The sequence below is a fragment of the Narcine bancroftii genome, chromosome 6 (assembly GCF_036971445.1).
Source record: "Narcine bancroftii isolate sNarBan1 chromosome 6, sNarBan1.hap1, whole genome shotgun sequence".
NCBI classification, from domain to species: Eukaryota; Metazoa; Chordata; class Chondrichthyes; order Torpediniformes; family Narcinidae; genus Narcine; species Narcine bancroftii.
The window spans coordinates 128,409,108-128,435,155 of record NC_091474.1 but is presented as its reverse complement, the minus strand read 5'-3'; the positions used below and the strand labels follow the sequence as shown (position 1 = coordinate 128,435,155).

Below are 26,048 nucleotides of genomic sequence, written 5' to 3'. Positions count from 1 at the left end.
AGGGTGCAGGACAGGTGGGAGAGATGGGGATACAGGGAGAAGGAGAGTTAGAGAGAAAAGTCAACAGGAGAGAGAGGGGAGGGAGTTACCTGAAACACAGACAAGCAGCATTCATACCATTTGGTTTAAGGGCCAACCCTTACATCTAATTTCTCCCCATGTGCTGCTTGACCCACTGACTTCCTCCATTTGCTCACTGATAGGTCAAGATTCCAGCCAATGTCCAGCTGTTCAACATCTGTCTTTCTGGCTGGTTCTGAGCTCTGTTGTTACTAAACCGGTGCCAACAGAGCACTAGAGCCCCATGTGGGCAAGTCAGGCCGTGATTTTTTTTTTTAATTTGTGAAATATTGTTGGTGCTGAAAAAAGTTCTGATTTTGGATCTTTTCGGTATTCAGAACTTCAGATACGGGGTACTTGGCCTGTATTTTTCTAAATAGTTTGGGAAAGATTTTAAACCATACAACTGAAAGATTCACTTTCCTGCCCTGCATTTCCACCACCCCCTCCCTCAGGTTTCATGGTTTTTCACCTCATGACCTTTCTAAAAGCAACCCAACTCGATGTCAAATTGGTAAAGAGCAAAGAAAATCCTCCCATCACATACTTGCAAGCTCCAAGTCTGTAAATTAATCCAACCAACTACCAAATAAATCTGGCTAGGTGGATCTGACTCTCAGCCACACACATTGTGACCAGTTAAAATTGTCACATAGAAGTGAAACACAACAAACCATACCTGGTACTTGCAGCCAACTGTCAATGCACCTTCTTGCTTCTTCATTTGCAGTATGCCCCCTCAGGAATTCCAACTCTTGAATGCCATGAGCATGTTGTGAATCTACCATTTTCTGCATAAATGAAATTATATAAAAAGTGAGTGGCTATCACTTCAATTCTCTTGTTTTCTGCACAAGTTCTTGTATACAATTGTATACACCAGAATAATATTATGAAAGAATTTGTATACAAAGTAGCAAAAAATTAAACAAAATTGGTTTATAAATACATTCAATCCAATTTAAGATCCTCAACACAAACAATATTAACAAAATGTACCATTTTTGTTTGGGGGGGGGTGCTTTATTGGACCTTTTTCAGGTGCATTTTATGTTAAAAATATGCCTGAAGAAGCAGAAGCGGCCCTTTAAATTGCCGTTCAGGTGCAGTGTTTAAAGCGCAACGCTGGCCACCTGAAGGACACAGCTGCACAAGATGCAGTTCTGAGCACACTCCAGCTCCTGCCCAGTGTCAGTTGTGATCAGCAGCCTGACCCTTTAACATCCGCTTTCAGCCAGCTGCATTCAGGTGGCTGGGGGAGCCACTGAGCTGAGCTGATTATCCCTCTCAGAGGAGGGTTACGTAGTTCGCCTCAAGAGCGCCTCCTGCACATCCAGGTGGCCCCAAAACAGCCGTATATTGCCTAAACATGGGGCTTTACGTGCGGGGCAATTGGCCACCTGAAAGTGCTTTATGCCTTCTGAATCCTTTAATACAGCTTTCCACCTCATCTCTAATTCCTGACCTCTCTAGTGTCCAGTAGTTCATTGGTTTCTCTTTTCACTAACAATTAAGCAATTCTTCCAAGAATTGATCCTATTCTTCATCAAAATGCTACCATTCAAACTATATCAGGTTGCACATAAATACTAATGACACTTTTAATCAGGCGATCACATCTCTGGCCCACTTCATTGTCTACTGACATTAGCAGGTCAGGCAGTATCCACAGAGAGAAATACAGTCAATGTTTTGGGTTGGGAGTTCTTGGTGACTCAAGTTTCCAGCTCTGTATCTGTTCCATTTCTGATCTTCCTACATCTACCCATATCAGTTCACCTGTTACTGAAATATCACGCTTTTACTAACTAGAGTCTTAATCAAGCCCAATGTTCTGGCTAGGATAGAAAATGTATCCTAACTTTTGCGGTCATGATAAAGCAGTGTTAAGTACAAAAATAAGAAATCTTGAAGTCTCTTCTGGCATCTGATGTGCAATTTTAGTTTAAATATCAAAGGTATACACATTGGTCATGAGTGGAGCACAGATGTATCAAATTGATGCCCTGGCATAGACGCACAATATAAATTTTTCTTTTTGAAATAATTTTACTGAGTTTCACAAAAACATTTTTTTAATAAACACAAGCTTTATTAATAACAAATCAAATCATATACATGTCACATAGGAATTGAAAATTAGAAGCAGAACCATAATTACATTAATTTATTTCATTCAGGACATCAAATTCTATAATTATAATAATTAAACAATTAAATCATAACTCAAAATCAATAATGAATTAAAAAATTTATTCAAATACACACAAAATTCCATTACACAAGATACTTTCTATTTCTGATTTGATCATGTTCTGTCATATGATCTGTAATTAAACCCCCCTTACTTGTTAGTCTCATAAATAAATTTAAATTTTAAAAGTATAGCACAGGTACAGACCACAGGATGGTGCCCTCGCCGCTCGGAGTCGGGAGGTCTCGGAACCGCAGGCCCGTGATGGTGGTCTTGAAGGCCCTCGTCTCCTCATCAGACTTCTGGTCCCAGGTGAGCTGGTCGAAGTCAAGGCCAGGCGTCAGCACGCAGATGGCTGGTCGCGAGAGTGCATTGGCAACCACCTTGTCCTTCCCCGCCTTGTGCCGAATGACGGTGGTAAATTCCGACACGAAGGAGAGGTGACGCTGCTGGCGGGCCAACCAGGGATCCTTTGCCATCGTGAGCGCCTGGGTGAGGGGTTTGTGGTCGGTGAAGATGGTAAAAGCCCTCCCCTCCAAAAAAATAGCGGAAATGTCGCACCGCCAGGTACATGCCCAGTAACTCGCGGTCGAAGGCACCATACTTGCATTCCAGCGGGCGGAGCATGCGGCTGAAGAATGCCAGCGGCTTCCAATGTCCATTCACCTGCTGCTCCAAGACAGCGCCGACAGCTGTGAAAGAGGCATCGACAAAGAGTGCCATATGCAGGTCGGTGTGCGGGTGGGCGAGCATGGTGGCCTCGATTGCGGTGCAGGCTTCTGGGTTCCAAGCGAGCGTTTTGTACTTGGCTGCTATGAGAGCGAATAGCAGCTGCATGATGCGTGTAGCTCCCAAGATGAAGCGGTTGCAAAAGTTGACCAGCCCCTTGAGGCTGTCTGGGCGAGGGATCTCCCTGATAGTGGCGACCTTCGCAGCAGTGGGTGTGGCTCCTTCAGCCGTGATGGTAGGGCCCAGGAACTGCATGGACTCTTTCCCGAACTGGCACTTGGCCGGGTTGATGGTAAGGCCAAAGTTGGCCAGCCAGGAGAAAAGGGCACAAGGTGGGCCTTGTGTTGCACCTGATCCTTGCTGGCGACGAGGATGTCATCCAAATAAATAAAAGACGAAATCCAAGTCCCTGCCCACAGAGTCCATGAGGTGCTGGAAGATCTGAGCGGCGTTCTTGAGTCCAAACGGCATGCACAGGAATTTGAACAAGCCAAAGGCGATGTTGATGGCCGTCTTGGGTATGTCCTCAGGGTGCATTGTGATCTGGTGATATCCTCGAACCAGATCAACCTTGGAGAAAACCCTCACACCATGCAGGTTGCCCGTAAAGTCTTGGATGTGAGGAATGGGGTAACAGTCAGGAACTGTTGCCTCGTTGAGCCGTTGATAATCTCCGCAGGGTTCCTGGACTCAATGGCCATGGCCAGGATGACACTGGTCTGGGCTTCGGTGTCAACGAGGAACCGCCGGCCGCTGACTGAGTTCCGCAGGTAGAGGAGGCTGTGTCCTTGGCCAGCCTCCGCAGCCATTAACAGTGGCCGGCCTGATCGTTTCCCTGGAACAAGCAGGGCTGACGACACTTCCGAGCCTTGGCTCCCCAGAGCTAGTGGTAGAAGCAGAGGTCTGGAGCGGATGCTGTGGTCTTGGTTATGCTCTTGGGGGTCCCTTCAGGGACCGGATGCTCTACTGCAGTGCGAGGGGCAGGCTTGGCATGGTCGTTCCCGTGCCTCGTGACCTGCTGGAACCCTGAGCCCTCCAGGAATAGTGCGAGCCATAGCCCTTGGGCCTTCTGGGCGACCTTCAGGTCAGTGAATATCTCCTGGACCAACAGCAGCCGGATGTCCCCGGGCATATGGTTGAGGAAAATGCACTCAAAGAGTGGGCAGTTGGTGTGATCACCCATGAGCGCGAGCATCTCGTCCATCAGCTCCATCAGGGACCTGTCCCCCAGGGCATTGAGCTGCAGCATCCGAGCGGCACACTGGTGCCTGGATAGTCCGAGGGATCTGGTAAGCAATAACCCTAACCCAATTTGACATCTTCCTCAGTATGTTCAATAAAATTACATTTGATTGTAACACTGGTGTCCAGGCTGGTGTCCAGGCTGGTGTCCAGGCTGGTGTCCAGGCTGGTGTCCAGGCTGGTGTCCAGGCTGGTGTCCAGGCTGGTGTCCAGGCTGGTGTCCAGGCTGGTGTCCAGGCTGGTGTCCAGGCTGGTGTCCAGGCTGGTGTCCAGGCTGGTGTCCAGGCTGGTGTCCAGGCTGGTGTCCAGGCTGGTGTCCAGGCTGGTGTCCAGGCTGGTGTCCAGGCTGGTGTCCAGGCTGGTGTCCAGGCTGGTGTCCAGGCTGGTGTCCAGGCTGGTGTCCAGGCTGGTGTCCAGGCTGGTGTCCAGGCTGGTGTCCAGGCTGGTGTCCAGGCTGGTGTCCAGGCTGGTGTCCAGGCTGGTGTCCAGGCTGGTGTCCAGGCTGGTGTCCAGGCTGGTGTCCAGGCTGGTGTCCAGGCTGGTGTCCAGGCTGGTGTCCAGGCTGGTGTCCAGGCTGGTGTCCAGGCTGGTGTCCAGGCTGGTGTCCAGGCTGGTGTCCAGGCTGGTGTCCAGGCTGGTGTCCAGGCTGGTGTCCAGGCTGGTGTCCAGGCTGGTGTCCAGGCTGGTGTCCAGGCTGGTGTCCAGGCTGGTGTCCAGGCTGGTGTCCAGGCTGGTGTCCAGGCTGGTGTCCAGGCTGGTGTCCAGGCTGGTGTCCAGGCTGGTGTCCAGGCTGGTGTCCAGGCTGGTGTCCAGGCTGGTGTCCAGGCTGGTGTCCAGGCTGGTGTCCAGGCTGGTGTCCAGGCTGGTGTCCAGGCTGGTGTCCAGGCTGGTGTCCAGGCTGGTGTCCAGGCTGGTGTCCAGGCTGGTGTCCAGGCTGGTGTCCAGGCTGGTGTCCAGGCTGGTGTCCAGGCTGGTGTCCAGGCTGGTGTCCAGGCTGGTGTCCAGGCTGGTGTCCAGGCTGGTGTCCAGGCTGGTGTCCAGGCTGGTGTCCAGGCTGGTGTCCAGGCTGGTGTCCAGGCTGGTGTCCAGGCTGGTGTCCAGGCTGGTGTCCAGGCTGGTGTCCAGGCTGGTGTCCAGGCTGGTGTCCAGGCTGGTGTCCAGGCTGGTGTCCAGGCTGGTGTCCAGGCTGGTGTCCAGGCTGGTGTCCAGGCTGGTGTCCAGGCTGGTGTCCAGGCTGGTGTCCAGGCTGGTGTCCAGGCTGGTGTCCAGGCTGGTGTCCAGGCTGGTGTCCAGGCTGGTGTCCAGGCTGGTGTCCAGGCTGGTGTCCAGGCTGGTGTCCAGGCTGGTGTCCAGGCTGGTGTCCAGGCTGGTGTCCAGGCTGGTGTCCAGGCTGGTGTCCAGGCTGGTGTCCAGGCTGGTGTCCAGGCTGGTGTCCAGGCTGGTGTCCAGGCTGGTGTCCAGGCTGGTGTCCAGGCTGGTGTCCAGGCTGGTGTCCAGGCTGGTGTCCAGGCTGGTGTCCAGGCTGGTGTCCAGGCTGGTGTCCAGGCTGGTGTCCAGGCTGGTGTCCAGGCTGGTGTCCAGGCTGGTGTCCAGGCTGGTGTCCAGGCTGGTGTCCAGGCTGGTGTCCAGGCTGGTGTCCAGGCTGGTGTCCAGGCTGGTGTCCAGGCTGGTGTCCAGGCTGGTGTCCAGGCTGGTGTCCAGGCTGGTGTCCAGGCTGGTGTCCAGGCTGGTGTCCAGGCTGGTGTCCAGGCTGGTGTCCAGGCTGGTGTCCAGGCTGGTGTCCAGGCTGGTGTCCAGGCTGGTGTCCAGGCTGGTGTCCAGGCTGGTGTCCAGGCTGGTGTCCAGGCTGGTGTCCAGGCTGGTGTCCAGGCTGGTGTCCAGGCTGGTGTCCAGGCTGGTGTCCAGGCTGGTGTCCAGGCTGGTGTCCAGGCTGGTGTCCAGGCTGGTGTCCAGGCTGGTGTCCAGGCTGGTGTCCAGGCTGGTGTCCAGGCTGGTGTCCAGGCTGGTGTCCAGGCTGGTGTCCAGGCTGGTGTCCAGGCTGGTGTCCAGGCTGGTGTCCAGGCTGGTGTCCAGGCTGGTGTCCAGGCTGGTGTCCAGGCTGGTGTCCAGGCTGGTGTCCAGGCTGGTGTCCAGGCTGGTGTCCAGGCTGGTGTCCAGGCTGGTGTCCAGGCTGGTGTCCAGGCTGGTGTCCAGGCTGGTGTCCAGGCTGGTGTCCAGGCTGGTGTCCAGGCTGGTGTCCAGGCTGGTGTCCAGGCTGGTGTCCAGGCTGGTGTCCAGGCTGGTGTCCAGGCTGGTGTCCAGGCTGGTGTCCAGGCTGGTGTCCAGGCTGGTGTCCAGGCTGGTGTCCAGGCTGGTGTCCAGGCTGGTGTCCAGGCTGGTGTCCAGGCTGGTGTCCAGGCTGGTGTCCAGGCTGGTGTCCAGGCTGGTGTCCAGGCTGGTGTCCAGGCTGGTGTCCAGGCTGGTGTCCAGGCTGGTGTCCAGGCTGGTGTCCAGGCTGGTGTCCAGGCTGGTGTCCAGGCTGGTGTCCAGGCTGGTGTCCAGGCTGGTGTCCAGGCTGGTGTCCAGGCTGGTGTCCAGGCTGGTGTCCAGGCTGGTGTCCAGGCTGGTGTCCAGGCTGGTGTCCAGGCTGGTGTCCAGGCTGGTGTCCAGGCTGGTGTCCAGGCTGGTGTCCAGGCTGGTGTCCAGGCTGGTGTCCAGGCTGGTGTCCAGGCTGGTGTCCAGGCTGGTGTCCAGGCTGGTGTCCAGGCTGGTGTCCAGGCTGGTGTCCAGGCTGGTGTCCAGGCTGGTGTCCAGGCTGGTGTCCAGGCTGGTGTCCAGGCTGGTGTCCAGGCTGGTGTCCAGGCTGGTGTCCAGGCTGGTGTCCAGGCTGGTGTCCAGGCTGGTGTCCAGGCTGGTGTCCAGGCTGGTGTCCAGGCTGGTGTCCAGGCTGGTGTCCAGGCTGGTGTCCAGGCTGGTGTCCAGGCTGGTGTCCAGGCTGGTGTCCAGGCTGGTGTCCAGGCTGGTGTCCAGGCTGGTGTCCAGGCTGGTGTCCAGGCTGGTGTCCAGGCTGGTGTCCAGGCTGGTGTCCAGGCTGGTGTCCAGGCTGGTGTCCAGGCTGGTGTCCAGGCTGGTGTCCAGGCTGGTGTCCAGGCTGGTGTCCAGGCTGGTGTCCAGGCTGGTGTCCAGGCTGGTGTCCAGGCTGGTGTCCAGGCTGGTGTCCAGGCTGGTGTCCAGGCTGGTGTCCAGGCTGGTGTCCAGGCTGGTGTCCAGGCTGGTGTCCAGGCTGGTGTCCAGGCTGGTGTCCAGGCTGGTGTCCAGGCTGGTGTCCAGGCTGGTGTCCAGGCTGGTGTCCAGGCTGGTGTCCAGGCTGGTGTCCAGGCTGGTGTCCAGGCTGGTGTCCAGGCTGGTGTCCAGGCTGGTGTCCAGGCTGGTGTCCAGGCTGGTGTCCAGGCTGGTGTCCAGGCTGGTGTCCAGGCTGGTGTCCAGGCTGGTGTCCAGGCTGGTGTCCAGGCTGGTGTCCAGGCTGGTGTCCAGGCTGGTGTCCAGGCTGGTGTCCAGGCTGGTGTCCAGGCTGGTGTCCAGGCTGGTGTCCAGGCTGGTGTCCAGGCTGGTGTCCAGGCTGGTGTCCAGGCTGGTGTCCAGGCTGGTGTCCAGGCTGGTGTCCAGGCTGGTGTCCAGGCTGGTGTCCAGGCTGGTGTCCAGGCTGGTGTCCAGGCTGGTGTCCAGGCTGGTGTCCAGGCTGGTGTCCAGGCTGGTGTCCAGGCTGGTGTCCAGGCTGGTGTCCAGGCTGGTGTCCAGGCTGGTGTCCAGGCTGGTGTCCAGGCTGGTGTCCAGGCTGGTGTCCAGGCTGGTGTCCAGGCTGGTGTCCAGGCTGGTGTCCAGGCTGGTGTCCAGGCTGGTGTCCAGGCTGGTGTCCAGGCTGGTGTCCAGGCTGGTGTCCAGGCTGGTGTCCAGGCTGGTGTCCAGGCTGGTGTCCAGGCTGGTGTCCAGGCTGGTGTCCAGGCTGGTGTCCAGGCTGGTGTCCAGGCTGGTGTCCAGGCTGGTGTCCAGGCTGGTGTCCAGGCTGGTGTCCAGGCTGGTGTCCAGGCTGGTGTCCAGGCTGGTGTCCAGGCTGGTGTCCAGGCTGGTGTCCAGGCTGGTGTCCAGGCTGGTGTCCAGGCTGGTGTCCAGGCTGGTGTCCAGGCTGGTGTCCAGGCTGGTGTCCAGGCTGGTGTCCAGGCTGGTGTCCAGGCTGGTGTCCAGGCTGGTGTCCAGGCTGGTGTCCAGGCTGGTGTCCAGGCTGGTGTCCAGGCTGGTGTCCAGGCTGGTGTCCAGGCTGGTGTCCAGGCTGGTGTCCAGGCTGGTGTCCAGGCTGGTGTCCAGGCTGGTGTCCAGGCTGGTGTCCAGGCTGGTGTCCAGGCTGGTGTCCAGGCTGGTGTCCAGGCTGGTGTCCAGGCTGGTGTCCAGGCTGGTGTCCAGGCTGGTGTCCAGGCTGGTGTCCAGGCTGGTGTCCAGGCTGGTGTCCAGGCTGGTGTCCAGGCTGGTGTCCAGGCTGGTGTCCAGGCTGGTGTCCAGGCTGGTGTCCAGGCTGGTGTCCAGGCTGGTGTCCAGGCTGGTGTCCAGGCTGGTGTCCAGGCTGGTGTCCAGGCTGGTGTCCAGGCTGGTGTCCAGGCTGGTGTCCAGGCTGGTGTCCAGGCTGGTGTCCAGGCTGGTGTCCAGGCTGGTGTCCAGGCTGGTGTCCAGGCTGGTGTCCAGGCTGGTGTCCAGGCTGGTGTCCAGGCTGGTGTCCAGGCTGGTGTCCAGGCTGGTGTCCAGGCTGGTGTCCAGGCTGGTGTCCAGGCTGGTGTCCAGGCTGGTGTCCAGGCTGGTGTCCAGGCTGGTGTCCAGGCTGGTGTCCAGGCTGGTGTCCAGGCTGGTGTCCAGGCTGGTGTCCAGGCTGGTGTCCAGGCTGGTGTCCAGGCTGGTGTCCAGGCTGGTGTCCAGGCTGGTGTCCAGGCTGGTGTCCAGGCTGGTGTCCAGGCTGGTGTCCAGGCTGGTGTCCAGGCTGGTGTCCAGGCTGGTGTCCAGGCTGGTGTCCAGGCTGGTGTCCAGGCTGGTGTCCAGGCTGGTGTCCAGGCTGGTGTCCAGGCTGGTGTCCAGGCTGGTGTCCAGGCTGGTGTCCAGGCTGGTGTCCAGGCTGGTGTCCAGGCTGGTGTCCAGGCTGGTGTCCAGGCTGGTGTCCAGGCTGGTGTCCAGGCTGGTGTCCAGGCTGGTGTCCAGGCTGGTGTCCAGGCTGGTGTCCAGGCTGGTGTCCAGGCTGGTGTCCAGGCTGGTGTCCAGGCTGGTGTCCAGGCTGGTGTCCAGGCTGGTGTCCAGGCTGGTGTCCAGGCTGGTGTCCAGGCTGGTGTCCAGGCTGGTGTCCAGGCTGGTGTCCAGGCTGGTGTCCAGGCTGGTGTCCAGGCTGGTGTCCAGGCTGGTGTCCAGGCTGGTGTCCAGGCTGGTGTCCAGGCTGGTGTCCAGGCTGGTGTCCAGGCTGGTGTCCAGGCTGGTGTCCAGGCTGGTGTCCAGGCTGGTGTCCAGGCTGGTGTCCAGGCTGGTGTCCAGGCTGGTGTCCAGGCTGGTGTCCAGGCTGGTGTCCAGGCTGGTGTCCAGGCTGGTGTCCAGGCTGGTGTCCAGGCTGGTGTCCAGGCTGGTGTCCAGGCTGGTGTCCAGGCTGGTGTCCAGGCTGGTGTCCAGGCTGGTGTCCAGGCTGGTGTCCAGGCTGGTGTCCAGGCTGGTGTCCAGGCTGGTGTCCAGGCTGGTGTCCAGGCTGGTGTCCAGGCTGGTGTCCAGGCTGGTGTCCAGGCTGGTGTCCAGGCTGGTGTCCAGGCTGGTGTCCAGGCTGGTGTCCAGGCTGGTGTCCAGGCTGGTGTCCAGGCTGGTGTCCAGGCTGGTGTCCAGGCTGGTGTCCAGGCTGGTGTCCAGGCTGGTGTCCAGGCTGGTGTCCAGGCTGGTGTCCAGGCTGGTGTCCAGGCTGGTGTCCAGGCTGGTGTCCAGGCTGGTGTCCAGGCTGGTGTCCAGGCTGGTGTCCAGGCTGGTGTCCAGGCTGGTGTCCAGACTGGTGTGTCTGTGAACCCACTGAACTGGATACTTCTCAAACACAATTGGTGCTGTGAGCAGGGTTTCAAAGAGTTTCAGGCATGCTAACCATGTGGGAGATTGTACTAACAAGTGTGTGTGTATGGGTGTCCTGTTGGGTGCATGTGTTATTGTGTACCTGCTCACTTAGAGGGGCAGCAGGAAGCAACCTACAGCAAGTAATGGAACCCCTGGGTTGGAATACAAAATATTCAGGTGAACTGAAAAGGGGTACTGATGGTAGTGATCAGCCATGATCTGTAAAATGGCGGTGCTGGCTCAACGGGCCGAAGGGCCTACTCCAGCTCTTTTGTCTATTGATGACCACCAGGGTTTCAGCCATTTGGCGGCGTGGCTGGCAAGTTATGATAAGCCAGTCGACTGGATCAACAGGTTGGACCTCCATGGAAAGAAGAGAGAGTACCACGTGGCCTCCCTCCTGGAAGAATCGGGGTTTCCTGGGACCAGGTGGAAATTTTGGGGGAGCCCTATGGTTACTGATATCCCTGAAGTTACTCTCTACCTCTCCAATGGCGAAGAGCCTCTCTGTACCATCTGAGCCCTGGTAGCAGCCTCTCCCCAGTGCATTCTCAGTTGAATGTATTCAAGGGGCAGTCACTGCAGACCAGCAAGGGGAAATTTACATTTGGGGTTGCCCGGGCAACCATTGTTGTCAGGGCAGCCAAATGGACTTTTCTCATCATTCCTCCCCCTCCCAGGTAGTCTGCACCCACCAGTATCAAGTGTCAGGAGGAGATCACAGAAGCAATTTATGCCCTCCTCCATAAGGAGGTAATCAGACCCACTTTGTTCCCTACAATGGTCCAGTCTGGCCTATTACAAGAAAACAGCAAGTGGCAAATGACAATAGACTACCATAATTTAAACAAGTCTGCCCCCACCCCTTGCTACAGCCATTCCAGTCATGGTCACGTTGGTCGAGGATATCGCGGGCAGGGACAACAAACCCTGGAATGCTGAGGTCGATCTCACTAATGCATTTTTCTCTATCCACTTTAAAAGTCCCGACTCCCAGAAACAGTTAGTCTTCACATGGGGTGCCACGCAATACACTTTGCTGCCTACCCCAGGGATCTCTCCATAGTCTCACCCTCTACCACAGGTTATTAGTCCAGAACCTAAAAATATTGCCCTCTTCCCACTATCAATTCAAGTCATTACATCGATGACATTCTGATTAAGGGACCCAGAGGAGACAGTAGCACAGGCACTGGACTCGGTCACCTCTGTGCTCTACGATCGTAGCTAACGACCAATTGGGAGAAAATAAAGCATTCCAGGCAGATGGTCCTCTTCCTGGGAATCCTAAGGCTAGAGGGATATCCCTGAGACAGCACAAAATATATTTTTAAAAATAAAGCTGTGCCCACCAAGGCTGAAACAGTTTCGTCAGCCTTTTAGGCTAATGGCAGTAGCACATTCCCCATCTCACCATGCTGCTACACCTGCTGTAAGACCACATTTTACTGGGGCCCTGAGCAGCAGCTAGGGTTCAAGATGGCAAAACAAACCTTGGAGCAGGCACTGCCCTAGCCCCCCAACAGTCGTGAGTCCCCTTTGAATAGCAGGGCTCAGCCACCATCACAGCAGCTGAGTAGAGCCTTTGGCAGAAATTTAATGATCGTAGAGTTCCACTTGGCTTCTGGACAAAGGCCTTCCCCAAGTCCACCTCCCATTACACCCCCTTCGAACGCCAGCTCCAGATGTGCTTTTATGATTCTCTTCACCATGAAGCACCAAACAACCAATGAGATAGTTATAGTCCAGCCTCACCTGCCTATTATGCGGTGGATTAAATCCTCCGATGCCACCCACAAAGAAGGATGCACGCAGAATTCCTCTATTGTTCAGTGGTAAGGGCAGACTGCCATCCAGGCAGAGGCAGGGCCAGGAGTCAGTAGGCTGCACAAATCACGTCCCTCCCCGAGAATTGCAATCCCTTTCCCAAGATCCCCGCTCTCATCCCTCCCCCATATCCTGGGGTCAGCCATTCGACTCCCTCACCAAAGAGGAACAGCAGCAAGCGTGGTTCACGGACAGCTCCAGTCGATGGAAAAACAGGAATCATTTATGGCTAGCAGCGGCACTACACCCAGTTGGCGGTAAGACACCAAGGAGGAAATCCAGCCAGCTCAAAGAGCCAGCTACAGTAATGCTTGCTGTTAAATCAACGAATAGTCCACTCTGTATCTATACGGACTCATGGGCAGTGGCAAACTGGATGGCAGTGAAAGAATTAAGACTCAAGTTAAAAAGCTGGCTTGCTGAGACCTGACAGCACGCTCAAGCAATGGCTCAGCATCCTGCAAGAAGCGGTGTTTGGTGGACCATTTTAATTCACGCCCCACCACACTGGAAGGGATGGGGTGGGGTGGAGGGTCACTTTCTAGACATTTAACCACATCAGGAGAGTAAAGGTAGACAAGGCTGACCTTCAGGGTCCTGAGGAATCTGTGGGATATGGGTGCAGTAGCCACAAGGTCCTGCCAGAAAGGGGGAAGATTGTTGCTTGGGGACGAAGAAGCACCGGTGGGTTATGTGGCTGGGAGAAGCGGCATTATCATGTTTCCTCACTAACAAACTCTCCAAGACGGAGTGAAGTAATTCCATCCACCCAGCCAGCAGGGTAAAGACAACTCAACTTTACAGAAAACCACCCTGAAGTCCACTTCAACACAACAGATGCAATTCCCTCACTTGTTTTCACTCTTCTAGCCATTGACATCAGCTCATTTAAGCAGCAAGGAGTTGCCTGAATTATGCATTGATCTTTCAACAGACAAGAGCTGTTGCCATGGACATGTTATTACCTGGACATTTCAGCTGAACAACGGCCACATCCTTTGTAATGCACCTTCCAAGTACAGCCTTTGTAATGGATTTTTTTTTCTTTTAAATTGCACCTGACCCTTGGTGTCTATTCATCACTAATGTCTCTCAGCACACTCAGGAAATTGTAGTTTCAGCTTTTAATTACAATGTTACAGAGCACATACTAGCAGCAAATATATTTATTTTGAAAACCTTCACCAATGACAGCATCCCCCCAGCCTCCCATTATCAAAAACTAAATCCTCTTGGAAATGGGTGCTTCAGGAGCTTGTATTTAAAATCAAGCTGTCGGTCAAGTGTGTGCACGTGCATGAGCATGTAGAGGATAGCCAGCCACTGGGATCAGAGTCCAACCTGGGTCCAATGTGAATGTCTATATAGTTGTTTAGTAGTATAAAAATTATGTATCATTTAATATCTTCCCATTTTTCTCCAGTGTTCAATAAAGTTACCTTTGATTGTATCATTTGTGTCCAGACTGGTTTCTCTGTGAATCCACCAAACCTGATACTTTCCAAACACAACAGGAATGGTCTTGAGAAGTGAACTGGCACAGAAGGGATAACAACAAAGGAAGTGTTTGCATCAATCTATTGCCAGGGGCACAATGGGAGGGAGATTTGGGAGCAATCCATGGTAACTTGCAAGGAAACCATGCCAACAACACCTTCGATTGATCACCACAGTGACCTACATCCAAAACCAGAAGATAGAATTAAATCACAAGGAAATTGAAGCTATAGTCTCATTAAAAATTGAGATATATTTGAATTCAAAGGCTCTATTATGTTTTCATCAGCTTCAGATCAGAAATGCAATTACCTTATGGTTTATTGCCATGCTGTTTTATAACTAGTGTTTGTTCATAATTTTTTTTAAAAAACAAGCTCAAGAATGTGCTACTCAAAGAGCTATGGTTAATTTTATTCCACCTGAATGGTTTCTGCCCAAAAATAAAATGTGCAATGCATACAGATAATTTATTTATTCTGATAAGATGCAAGTCCAATCATAAAAATCAAAATTGGCAAGATATTATTTTTTTAAATCAATAAATATGCAATAAACAGAAAATTGAAAATCTCTCACAAAAGGCTATAAACTGCTAATTATCTGAAAAAACATATCCAAGATGAAAGGCAAATCTGACCTCTAATTAAACAGTGCAGCAGTTTCAACAACCTGAATGGTCTATTATTTCTATGCACCTCGAAAATGTCTTTAATTTTAATCATTGCTTACAGTCAGAACACAAGATACAAAGGCAATCCACGTTACATTCCGAAATCAATATACAGACTAGAGAAAGACAGCAAAAATGTTATTTACCAGAAAAGCAATTACAACAATTGGGTGGCATGGACTCGTGGGCTGAAATGGCCCATTCTCATGTCTAATTTTAAAAATGGGAGGGAGATTTGGGAGCAATCCATGGTAACTTGCAAGGAAACCATGCCAACAACACCTTCGATTGATTACCACAGTGACCTACATCCAAAACCATATATGGGTAGCTGAATTAATTAGTGACAGTCCATTCCTTACACGCCTGTCTGTACCAAACCTCTCAGTGATAACTTCCAATTAACTGAATATTTAGATAGTAATTTTCGCCAACTATCAGAGTTAAAATAACCAACAAACCTACATCTATTACATCAGAAAGAGGAATAAGTTTTGATGCTTTGTAGGAACCAACTCCTACCCTTCACTCCACAAGATTGGAATTGCTCAGGATTCCACCTATTATTCCAAAACTGACAGTTTAAACTTGCTTTTTCCCTTCAGCTGTTTAATGTGTTGCTGAAACTGAGAACAAGGGATGGCAGGGGCATAGGCCAGGCAGCAAGCCTTTTTAAATTATGGACATTACTTCTGGATAAACAACTGACTATTTATGGCTAAATTAATGTTGTAAATCTTCAGAATTCTCTCTCCCAGATAGTAATGTTCAGTCACCAAACACCTGAGGCCAACTAGATATTCAAACAAAATGAGGGAAACAAAGAAATTTACGATCAATGGAAGAATAAACTGGATGGAGGGAGAGAGAAATGAAGGGTCTCTACATATTCTATACTATTGACTGGGATTTCTTCTTTTCCCTTTTTTTTAATGTTTAAATTTTACCTACATCAAACTCACAATTTTAGTCTTTTGACTCATTATTAAAATTCCTCTCAGAAGAATTCAAATTTTATAGAGATGGAGTTTCGTACTCAAATACAAATAAGACTTTCAACAATAATGGACAATTAGCCAGCTACGAGGAACAAATTAGCCAAGTTAGATTACAAATTTAGACTTGAAACTGATTAGGAGTAAAAAATTATTGAGGAAATCTCATTTCTGTGCATAAACACCCGCAACAACACAGAAACAGGCCACTTCGCCCCTCTAGTTTGTGCCGAACCACTTTTTCTTGCCTAGTCCCACTGACCTGCACTTCAACTTTCCTGCTAACCTCCACGAAAAACTCTAGAAGATTGGTTAAACACCATACATAAAGCCATATTAAGAAACTGGCATGTGTTGAAATGCTCAAAGGGATTCCAGGATCCTTGTGCCTTAAATTCAATTAACATACAAGTGCATGCAATTAATACTGACAAGGGGATTAGTTTCCAAAACTGGAAAGGCTCACTTCAATTATACGACATACCTGCGATATGCAGTTTGCGTCTCCAATGTCAACAACAGAGCAGACCTGGCTGAAATACAGAACAAATTTTGATTCATGGAATGACAGGGATGTCCCAAGTAGGACAGGTAACAAACTATAGGAACCAAGAATAGTGAGAGGCAATTTCACTGAAACATGCATGTCTCAGAGGGATTTACTGGGGAAATCTGTTTGGCAGTTATTTCAGTTTAAATTCATTGTCTCATGTAACAAGATGGAGTGATAGAATTTGCTTGGAATACTCCAAACTTGAGGGCTTTGTTTCCAGATCAGAGGCTGGTGATTAGGGACTTATGGAGGAAAACTCTCGTTTACAGCAATTCTAGTCTTTGGAATTATCTGCCTGAAATAAAAGTGAGCAAATTGACCAAGATTTTTTTCTTTTTTTTCCCCAAACTTTATTTAAAAGATAACAAAAACATAACATACAGTATTGAAATAATCAAAGAAATTTTAGCATCAACACCCATCCCACCGCTACAGCCAACTCCCTTAAGGGGAGCAAAAAAAATATATAGATATATAAAAAGAAAATATTATAAATGTTAATAACATTTCAAAATATATCTAAATACATACATTTCAAATACGGAGAACACTTACTAACAAAAGAATAATTATCATGTAAATTATAAGTAATTTTTTCCATAATACATACTTTCAATTCATTATGCCAATGTGATATATTAATCTCAGTATCATCTTTCCAAGTACTAGCAACACATTTACGCGCTACTGATAACACCAAACGTACAAAAGCAATTTGAATTTTATCCAATCCCATTCCCCTTAACAAATACAAATTCCCCATCAAAAAAATCATTGGATCTAACAGTAATATAAAATTATATAAACTCTCCAAAACTACTTTAATTCCTTGCCAAAATGATTGAACTTTTTAAAAAATTTTTTTATTTTTCACACTATGGACTATATTAACCAAAATACACACATTCATTTCCCTCTTGAATATACAGTGTCATTTTCTCCCCTTTATCTCCCCTCCCTCCTTCCCACTCCCCTCCCACTAAATGTTCAACATATACATTAAACCCATTAAACAATGTCATCACACAATGAAAATAAACAAGAAAACTGTGTCATCTACTTTTACACACTGGGTCAGTTCATTTCGTCGTCTTCTCATTCTGTCATTTTAGGGGGTGGAGGTCCTCTCTGTTGTGTTCCATGTACAGTTCCCAAATTTGTTTGAATACTGTGATGTTATTTCTTAAATTATATGTTATTTTTTTCCAATGGAATACATTTATTCATTTCTATGTACCATTGCTGTACTCTCAGGCTCTCTTCTGATTTCCAAGTTGCCATTATACATTTTTTTGCTACCGCTAAGGCTATCATAATAAATCTTTTTTGTGCTTCATCCAATTTGAGGCCTAGTTCTTTACTTCTTATATTACTTAGAAGAAAGATCTCTGGATTTTTTGGTATGTTGCTTTTAGTAATTTTATTTAATACCTGATTTAGATCTTCCCATAACTTTTCCACTTTCTCACATGCCCAAATTGCATGTACTGTTGTTCCCGTTTCCTTCTTACAGCGAAAATATGTATCTGATACTGTTGGGTCCCATTTATTTAACTTTTGGGGTGTGATATATAGCCTGTGTAACAAATTATATTGTATCATGCTCAACCTCATGTTTATTGTATTTCTCATAGTTCCAGAGCATAGCTTTTCCCATTTTTCATTCTTTATCTTCATGTTTAGATCTTGTTCCCACTTTTGTTTGGGTTTACAGCTTATTTCATCATTCTCTTTCTCTTGCAGTTTGATGTATATGTTTGTTATAAATCTTTTAATTATCATTATGTCTGTAATCACATATTCAAAGCTGCTTCCTTCTAGTAACCTCAGCCTGCTTCCCAATTTGTCCTTCAAGTAGGTTTTCAGTTGCTTTAATCCAATTAATATATTTCTCTGGTAGGTTGAACCTCTAGTACTTTGAATAAATAATCCCATTCTACTCTGTCAAAGGCTTTCTCTGCATCTAAGGCAACCGTCATTGTTGACGTCTTATTTCCTTGTACTGCATGGATTAAGTTAATGAACTTACAGATATTGTCCGTTGTTCATCTTTTCTTAATAAATCCAGTTTGATCTAGTTTTACTATTTTTGGTACACAGTCGGCCAATCTGTTTGCTAATAGTTTAGCTATTATCTTAACATCTATGTTGAGTAGAGATATTGGTCAATACGATGCTGGTGTTAGTGGATCTTTCCCTGTCTTTGGTATTACTGTAATTATTGCTGTTTTGCATGAATCTGGCATGTTTTGTGTTTCTTCAATCTGGTTCATTACTTCCAGGAGAGGAGGAATTAATAAGTCTTTAAATATTTTATAGAATTTTATTGGGAGTCCACCCTCTCCCAATGTTTTATTGTTCGGTAGTTTTTTTAATATATCCTGTATTTCCTCTATTTCAAATTATTTTATTAATTTGTTTTGCTCCCTTCTTACAATTTCGGTAGTTCAAATTTAGCAAGAACTCATCTATTTTGTCTTCTTTCCCTTCGTTCTCAGTTCGATATAATTGCTTGTAGAATTCCTTGAAGTTTTCATTGATGTCCGCTGGGTTATATGTAATTTGTTTGTCCTTTTTCCTTGATTTTCTTTTAGTTTGTTCTGTCTTAAGCTGCAAAGCTAGTATTTTGTGCGTTTTTTCTCCTAGCTCATAATACTTCTGCTTTGTCTTCATTATGTTCTTCTCCACCTTGTATGTTTGTAGTATTTCATATTTTATTTTTTTGTCCGCCAATTCTCTTCTTTTTGTTGTATCTTCCCTTGTTGCTAATTCTTTTTCTGTACTTGCTATTTCCCTTTCCAGCTGTTCTCTTTCCCGATTGTAGTCCTTCTTCATCTTAGTTACCTAACTTATTATCTGCCCTCTGATAAACGCTTTCATTGCATCCCATAGTATAAATTTATCTTTCACTGATTCCGTATTTATTTCAAAGTACATTTTAATTTGTCGCTCAATGAATTCTCTAAAATCCTGTCTTTTAAGTAGCATGGAGTTTAATCTCCATCTATACGTTCTCGGTGGGATGTCCTCCAGCTCCATTGCTACTAACAGGGGTGAGTGATCCGATAACAATCTACCTTTATATTCCGTTTTTCTAACTCTCCCTTGGATGCTGGCTGACAACAGGAACAGGTCTATCCTTGAGTATGTTTTATGTCTACCCGAATAATATGAGTATTCCTTCTCCTTTGGGTGTTGTCTCCTCCATATATCCAAAAGTTGTATTTCCTGCATCGATTTAACCATAAATTTGGTTAATTTGTTCTTTCTGCTAGTCTTTTTTCCAGTTTTATCCATCTTTGAGTCCAAATTAAGGTTAAAGTCCCCTCCTATCAGTATATTCCCCTGCATGTCTGCAATATTCAAAAAGATAACTTGCATAAATTTTTGATCCTCTTAATAGACATTGAGCAAATTCCAAAATTCTGAATATATCTCACACTTTATCATTGCATACCTCCCTGCTAGATCTATTATTTCCTCCTCTATTTTGATTGGTACATTTTTATTGAGTAATATAGCTACTCCTCTGGCTTTTGAATTATATGATGCTACCGTTACGTACCCTACCCAGTCTCTCCTTAATTTATTGTGTTCCACTTCAGTTAGATGTGTTTCCTGCACGAATGCTATCTCATTTTTTTTCTTTCTTCAGTAAATTTAACTGCCTCTTCCTTTTGATTTGTTTATGTATTCTGTTAATATTTATAGTCATATAGTTCAACTTGGCCATTTCATACTTTGTTTACCTCTCATTTCCACTTCCTCACCACCACCTATCCCCCATATCCATTTGGTTTTTTACTGAACGCACTCTAAGACAACACTCCTAAAACATCAAATATTTCCACTATTCCCACATCTAAAATTCCCTTAACCCTAAATGTCCCCCCCGCTCTCCAAGTTGCCCCTTGTCCCTTGCCAGGCAACCACAACTCCCCTCTCCATTGGATTGCGAACCCTCTCGCAAGCGTCAACTGATTTCGCAGTGAGTTATTCTCTCCCACCCAACGCCCCCAACTTTTATCTTCATATTACAACAAAGCTCCCCCTCTTAATTCCTCCCTTACTCCCTTTCTTCCCTTTTCTTTCCTTCTTAATTCTTACTTATACATTATTTTTCTTCTTTATATGAAGTTTGCCGTCATTCTTTTTCTTGTTACATCTCTTCATCTCTCTTTCTGCTTTGCAGGCGTCCTGCAAATTCTCGTGCTTTCTCCGGATCCGAGAACAGTCTGCTTTGCTGCCCTGGGATAACTATTTTAAGCAACGCTGGATATCTTAACATAAATTTATAGCCTTTCTTCCACTGGATCGATTTTGCTGCATTAAATTCCTTCCTCTTCTTCAGGAGCTCAAAACTTGTGTCTGGATAGAAAAATTTTTTTTGACCTTTGTATTCCAGTGGCTTTTTGTCTTCTCTTATTTTCTTCATTGCTTTCTCCAATATATTTTCTCTTGTTGTATATCTTAGGAATTTTACTAAAATGGATCTTGGTTTTTGTTGTGGCTGTGGTTTAGGGGCTAATGTTCTATGTGCCCTTTCTATTTCCATTTCTTCCTGTAATTCTGGTCTTCCTAGGACCCTGGGGATCCAATCTTTTATAAATTCTCTCATATTCTTGCCTTCTTCATCTTCCTTAAGGCCCACTATCTTTATATTATTTCTTCTATTATAATTTTCCATTATATCTATCTTCTGAACTAACAGCTCTTGTGTCTCTTTAACTTTTTTATTAGATTCTTCTAATTTCTCTTTTCAGTCCTCTTACTTCCATTTCTACAGCTGTTTCTCGTTCTTCCACCTTTTCCTATAATCTGACATGACCATCACTAATCTATCTATTTTTTCTTCTATACTTTTAATTCTTCTTTTTATTTCACTAAATTCTTGTAATTGCCATTCTTTTACTGATTCCATATATTCTTTAAATAAAGATATATCCATTGTCTTGCCTTTCCCTCCTTCTTCCATTTCTCTGTGTTCTTCTTCTTCTTCTTCCTCTGGGTTGGTCATCTGTTGTTTCTTTGATTTCTTTTTACTCTCTTCTTTCTTGTTCTCGTTGTTTTCTATGTTCTCTTCTTGCTGCTGTGCTGTGGCTGTCATTCTCAGCTGTGAAGATCGACTCCTCAGCTGGTCCCCCCTCCCGTCAGTGTTTTTTTCGTCTTGCACATCGCGCATGCGCGGTTGCGCAATTTTGCTTGGCTCCGCGAGCCATTTTTGTAGTCCCGAGCTCAGGACTTCGACTGACCTGAGGGTGCGGGCTTCTCTCTCCACAGCGGGCCTCCTCTGACAGGTAAGGCCTTCACCTTCTTTTATAAATTCTTTCATATCTTTGCCTTCTTCATCTTCCTTAAGGCCCACTACTTTTATATTGTTTCTCCTATTATAGTTTTCCATTATATCCATCTTCTGAGCTAACAACTCCTGTGTTTCTTTAACTTTTTTATCAGTTTCTTCCAATTTTCTTTTTAAGTCATCTTCCATTTCTTCGGCTGTTTCTCGTTCTTCCACCTTGTCTATTCTTTTCCCTATTTCTGTCATGACTTTTTCTTCTGTACTTATACTTTTTATTTCATTAAATTCTCGTGTCAGCCATTCTTTTAATGCTTCCAAATATTCTTGATTTTTTTTTTTATCTATGTACTGTCCATTCTCTTTATCTTCTATTTCTCTGTGCAGAGCTTGATGTTCTCCTTCTTCTTCTTCTGTGTCTGCTCCAGGGTTTGTATCTTCTACTTCTCTTCCTTGCATCTGTATCTCTTCTGACTGTCTTGTTGGGCTGTTTGTCTCAATTTGTTGGGTATTGTTTTTTACGGTGTCTTGATGTTGGTCCTTTTCTTCTGGGCTGGTTATCTGTTGGGTCTCTGATTTCCTTTTTTCATTCTCATCCCTCCCGTTCCCATTATTTTCTGTATCTTTCCGTTGGGAGCTCTGCTGTCGGGTCTTTCTCAGCTGTTCGAGCTGTGGAGTTCCACTCCACAGCTGGTCCCCCCTCCCGTCGGTGTTGTCTTTGTCGTGCGCATCACGCATGCGCGCACCTCTGTTTGGCTCCGTGAGCCATCTTTGTAGTCCTGTGTTCGGTGGTTTGCGACCCTGCAGGGTTTCCACTGACCTCAGGGAATGGGCTCCTCTTTGCACGGCGGGTCCCTGCTTCTTCGTACAGGTAAGGCCTTCACCTTTCTCTTCCGGCGTCTTTCCTTCTTTTCTTCCCGTTGTTTTTGGCTTTTCTTTCTTAGGTGAAAATGATTGAACTTTAACACAATTCCAAACAGCATATAGAAAAGTTCCAATACATGAGCCACATCTAAAACAAGAATCTGAATGACTAAACCTATTTTTTTTTAAACTTTTCCAGGGTCAAATATAATTGATGTAAAAAATTATAATTAACCATTCCATATCTTACATTAGTCAATTTAATTACATTGTCCTGACACATATTTGCCCAATCATCTTCAAGAAAAATAAATACTAAATCACTCTCCCATTTAAGTTTAGATTTCTCCCAATCTGTCTTATCCATACTATCTTGTAACAAATTATACATAACTAAAATATAACCCTTTTTCAGTATAGAGGAAATCAAAGATTCAAATCTCGACAAAGTAGGTAAAATAATCTCTCTACCATAATTATCTTTCATCAAAGCTCTTTGATAATACGCAAACAAAATTTACAGGTATATCAAATCTTTCTCTCAATTGATTAAAAGAAAGAAATTGTCACTCTACAAAACAATCTTGTATTGTCCTTGTACCTTTAGAATCCCAAATCTTTAAATGATTATTAAACATTGAAAAAGGAATAAGCAGATTGTTATACAATGGAGTTAAAATTGATCATTTATCTTTTGACCCTAACACTCTTTTTTAATCCAGATCTTTAACAAATGTTTCAATATCGGCATATCATATTGCTGTAACAAAATCAAATTCCAACAAAATATAAATTAATGTATTTCAACCCTAGATATACACGCCATTTCCACATTAGCCCAGCTAGGAGGCTGATCTAAATCCATTAATCTACTAACAAACTTCAACTGGGGCGCTTCATAATAGTTTTGAATATGTGGTAATTGTAGTTCCCCCCCCCCCCAATGCATACTTCCATGCAAGTCTGTGCAACGCCACTCTAGTTAATTTACCTTTCAATAAAAACTCTCGCACTGCTTTATTCAAACCTTGAAAAAAGCCCTTAGAAAGTAAATAAGGTATTGACTGAAATAAATATTGGATTTGAGGAAAAATATTCATTTTAATCCAATTAACCCGACCAATCAAAGTTAATGAAAGATCTTTCCACTTAATCAAATCTACTGTAATCCGTCTTAATATAGGTACATAATTTAATTGATATAATGATTGATAATTTGTATCCATAAACACACCTAAATATTTAATTTTACTTGTCCACCTTAATTTTGTAATTGTTTTCAATTCAGAATAACTCCCACTCCAACTGGTAAAATTTCACTTTTATTCCAATTAACTTTATATCCCAATAATTCTCCAAATTTCAGCACTCTTGCAATTGTTTCAACGACCGTTTTGGTTCCGTCAAATATACCAACACATCATCCGCAAATAAGTTAATTTTATATTCTTCATTCTTAACCCTCATCCCTCTAATTTCTTCATTTTGTCTAATAGCCTGCACTAACGGTTCAATAACCAACGCAAATAAGGCTGGTGACAACGGGCAGCCCTATCGAGTTGAACAAGTCAATTTAAATGGTAAAGAAATTTGTCACCACCCTAGCAAACGGGTTCGTATATAAAGCCTTAACCCAACCAATAAAAGAGCCGAATTTAAATTTCTCTAACACTTTAAATAAAAAATCCCACTCAACCCTATCAAAAGCCTTTTCTGCATCTAATGCAACCACCATAGGATGGTTAGGTTGCTTTCTATGTGTTGACCAAAGTAATTAATCGAAATATATTATCTGATGCATTTCTATTCTTAATAAAACCTGTTTGATCAATATGTACTAATTAAGGCAAATATTTAGCAAGTCTATTAGCTAATACTTTCGCTATAATTTAATAATCCATATTTAATCAAGAAATAGGTCTATATGAAGACACTCAATGGATCTCTTTTATTTGGAATGACAATTATTAAAGCACTTGAACATGATTCTGGTAACTTCTGATCTTCAGTAACTTGATTCAACACTTCTCCAAATACATTAGAGAGATCATCATAAAAAAATTTATAAAATTTCACAGGGAATCCATCATCCCCTGGGAACTTTCCATTAGGCATTTCCTGAATAGCTTCCTTAATTTCAAAATCCGTAAATGAAGATTCCAATTCCTGAACCTCATTTCCATCTAATACCGGTAACTTTAATTTAGATAAGTAAGAGTCAATAGAATCATTATCCTGTTTCCCCTCAGAAGTATAAAATTTTAAATAAAATGAATAAAACTGGTCATTAATTTCCTGAGGTTTATAAGTAACTTTTGAATTCTTCTTAACATTAATAATCCGAGATGTCTGTTCAGCTTTCCATTGCTCTTTCCCCCAAGTCATAATATTGTTTTGATCGATTAATTAAGCACTCAAACTGTTAAGTTTGTAAAGTATTATAATTTCAACCTCGCTAATGCGACTTTTTTAAATCTTCTGTTACATCTTTCTGAAAATCTTTCTCTAACTCAGCAATCTTATTTTATAACTCTGCCATGTATTGTTTCTTAACTTTCATAGAATAACTAATAATCTGCCCCCTCAAATAAGCTTCTAAAGCATCCCATATTATAAAATGACTATCCACAGTATTAACATTCTCGGTCAAAAAAAGATATATTCTTTTACAAAAGTAACAAACTTTGTTTTTTTCAATAACATTGAATAACATTCTAAACCTCCCTCTAAACGACGGACGTACTACCTCAAAACTTTCACAAGAAAAAAATAATAATGAATGATTTGATATAACTCTACTTTTATATTCAGCTCTTAATACTCTACCTTGTAAATGTGCTGATACCAAAAATCAATTATAGAAAACAAATCATGTTGTGAAGAATAAAAAGTAAAATCTTTCTCTGTAGGATTAACTTTTCTCCAAATATCCACCAAATTTAAATCTTTCATTAACACATTAATTTGTGTTGCCATCTTTGATTTCCTTAATACTTTTTGGATTTCTATCCAATAAAGGATCCAAAACACAGTTAAAAATAACCACCAACTAAAACATTTTCATTAGCTTGAATTAACAATAAAAAAGCTTCTGAAATAAACCACTCATCATCTATTTTAGGGGCATAAAGATACAACAAAGTCCAAGATTCAGCAAAAATTTTACAGTTCACTCTTAATAGTCTGCCAGCATACCCCTCTGAAGATTCCAATTCAAATGGTAAATTTTTATGAATCAAAATCGTTACTCCTCTTGCCTTAGAATTAAAAGAAAAAACATGACCAACCCAATCTCTTTTCAATTTCAAATGTTCTTTTTCAGTCAAATGTGTTTCTTGTATAAAAAAATATCAAATTTTTGTTATATATATATAAACCAATATTCTCTTTCTCTTAATTGGATTATTTAATCCCTGAACATTAAAGGTTGCAAAATTCAATTTAGATATCTTTTTTAACTACTAATATATTTACACACTATAAAATAATGCTCCCCTCTATAATTCTTCAAACAAAAACACTCAAAAATTTTTTTTTAATTACCAAAGGTAGTAATACCCTAAAAATCTGGGTGTGGTAAACCCACTAACGGTAGATGACTATCAAAGTTTTCAGTGTCATCCACACCCCCCCAATCAGATACACATTTATTATTTAATCAAACACAATAGAATATAGTCCATATATTCAGCCCAATGATTCCAAGCCCAACGACTGCTCCGGATCTTCAAAATCAAGAAGACTTTGTGTCAACTCTTCTTTCTTTTCATTCCCATGTCCATTTCCATTTCAATTTACCCTCCTCTTTGGAGACAACGGAGGAGAACGCCCATTTTTTCACAATTCCAGCAAAGAATTAGCAAAAACCAAAGCATCATGATCATTCTAAAAAAATTGAGATTGAAAATTTCCATAGAAAACCTTCAAAATTGCAGGATAACGATAAGCAAACTTGTAGCCTTTTCGCCACAAAACATCTTTGGCCGTATTAAATTCTCATCTTCTAATAACCTCGTGTCAAATCG

The 26,048-nt window shown here is 45.6% G+C and overlaps 1 protein-coding gene across 12 annotated transcripts in view; it reads right to left on the bottom strand.

Moving 5' to 3' along the window:
• znf451 (zinc finger protein 451) overlaps positions 1-26,048 on the bottom strand; it is a 99,515-nt gene that overhangs the window by 34,089 nt on the left and 39,378 nt on the right. For 9 of the 12 annotated variants that reach the window (XM_069886070.1, XM_069886076.1, XM_069886067.1 and 6 more), the window contains 3 exons: positions 21,980-22,098; positions 15,795-15,843; positions 740-851 (listed from right to left, as the gene is read on the bottom strand). In XM_069886070.1, the coding sequence (XP_069742171.1) occupies positions 740-851; positions 15,795-15,843; positions 21,980-22,098 (280 nt within the window). Of the gene's footprint in view, positions 1-739; positions 852-10,802; positions 10,911-15,794; positions 15,844-21,979; positions 22,099-26,048 lie in introns of those variants that run through there. The other 3 variants (XM_069886074.1, XM_069886079.1, XM_069886077.1) reach the window with 3 other exon arrangements.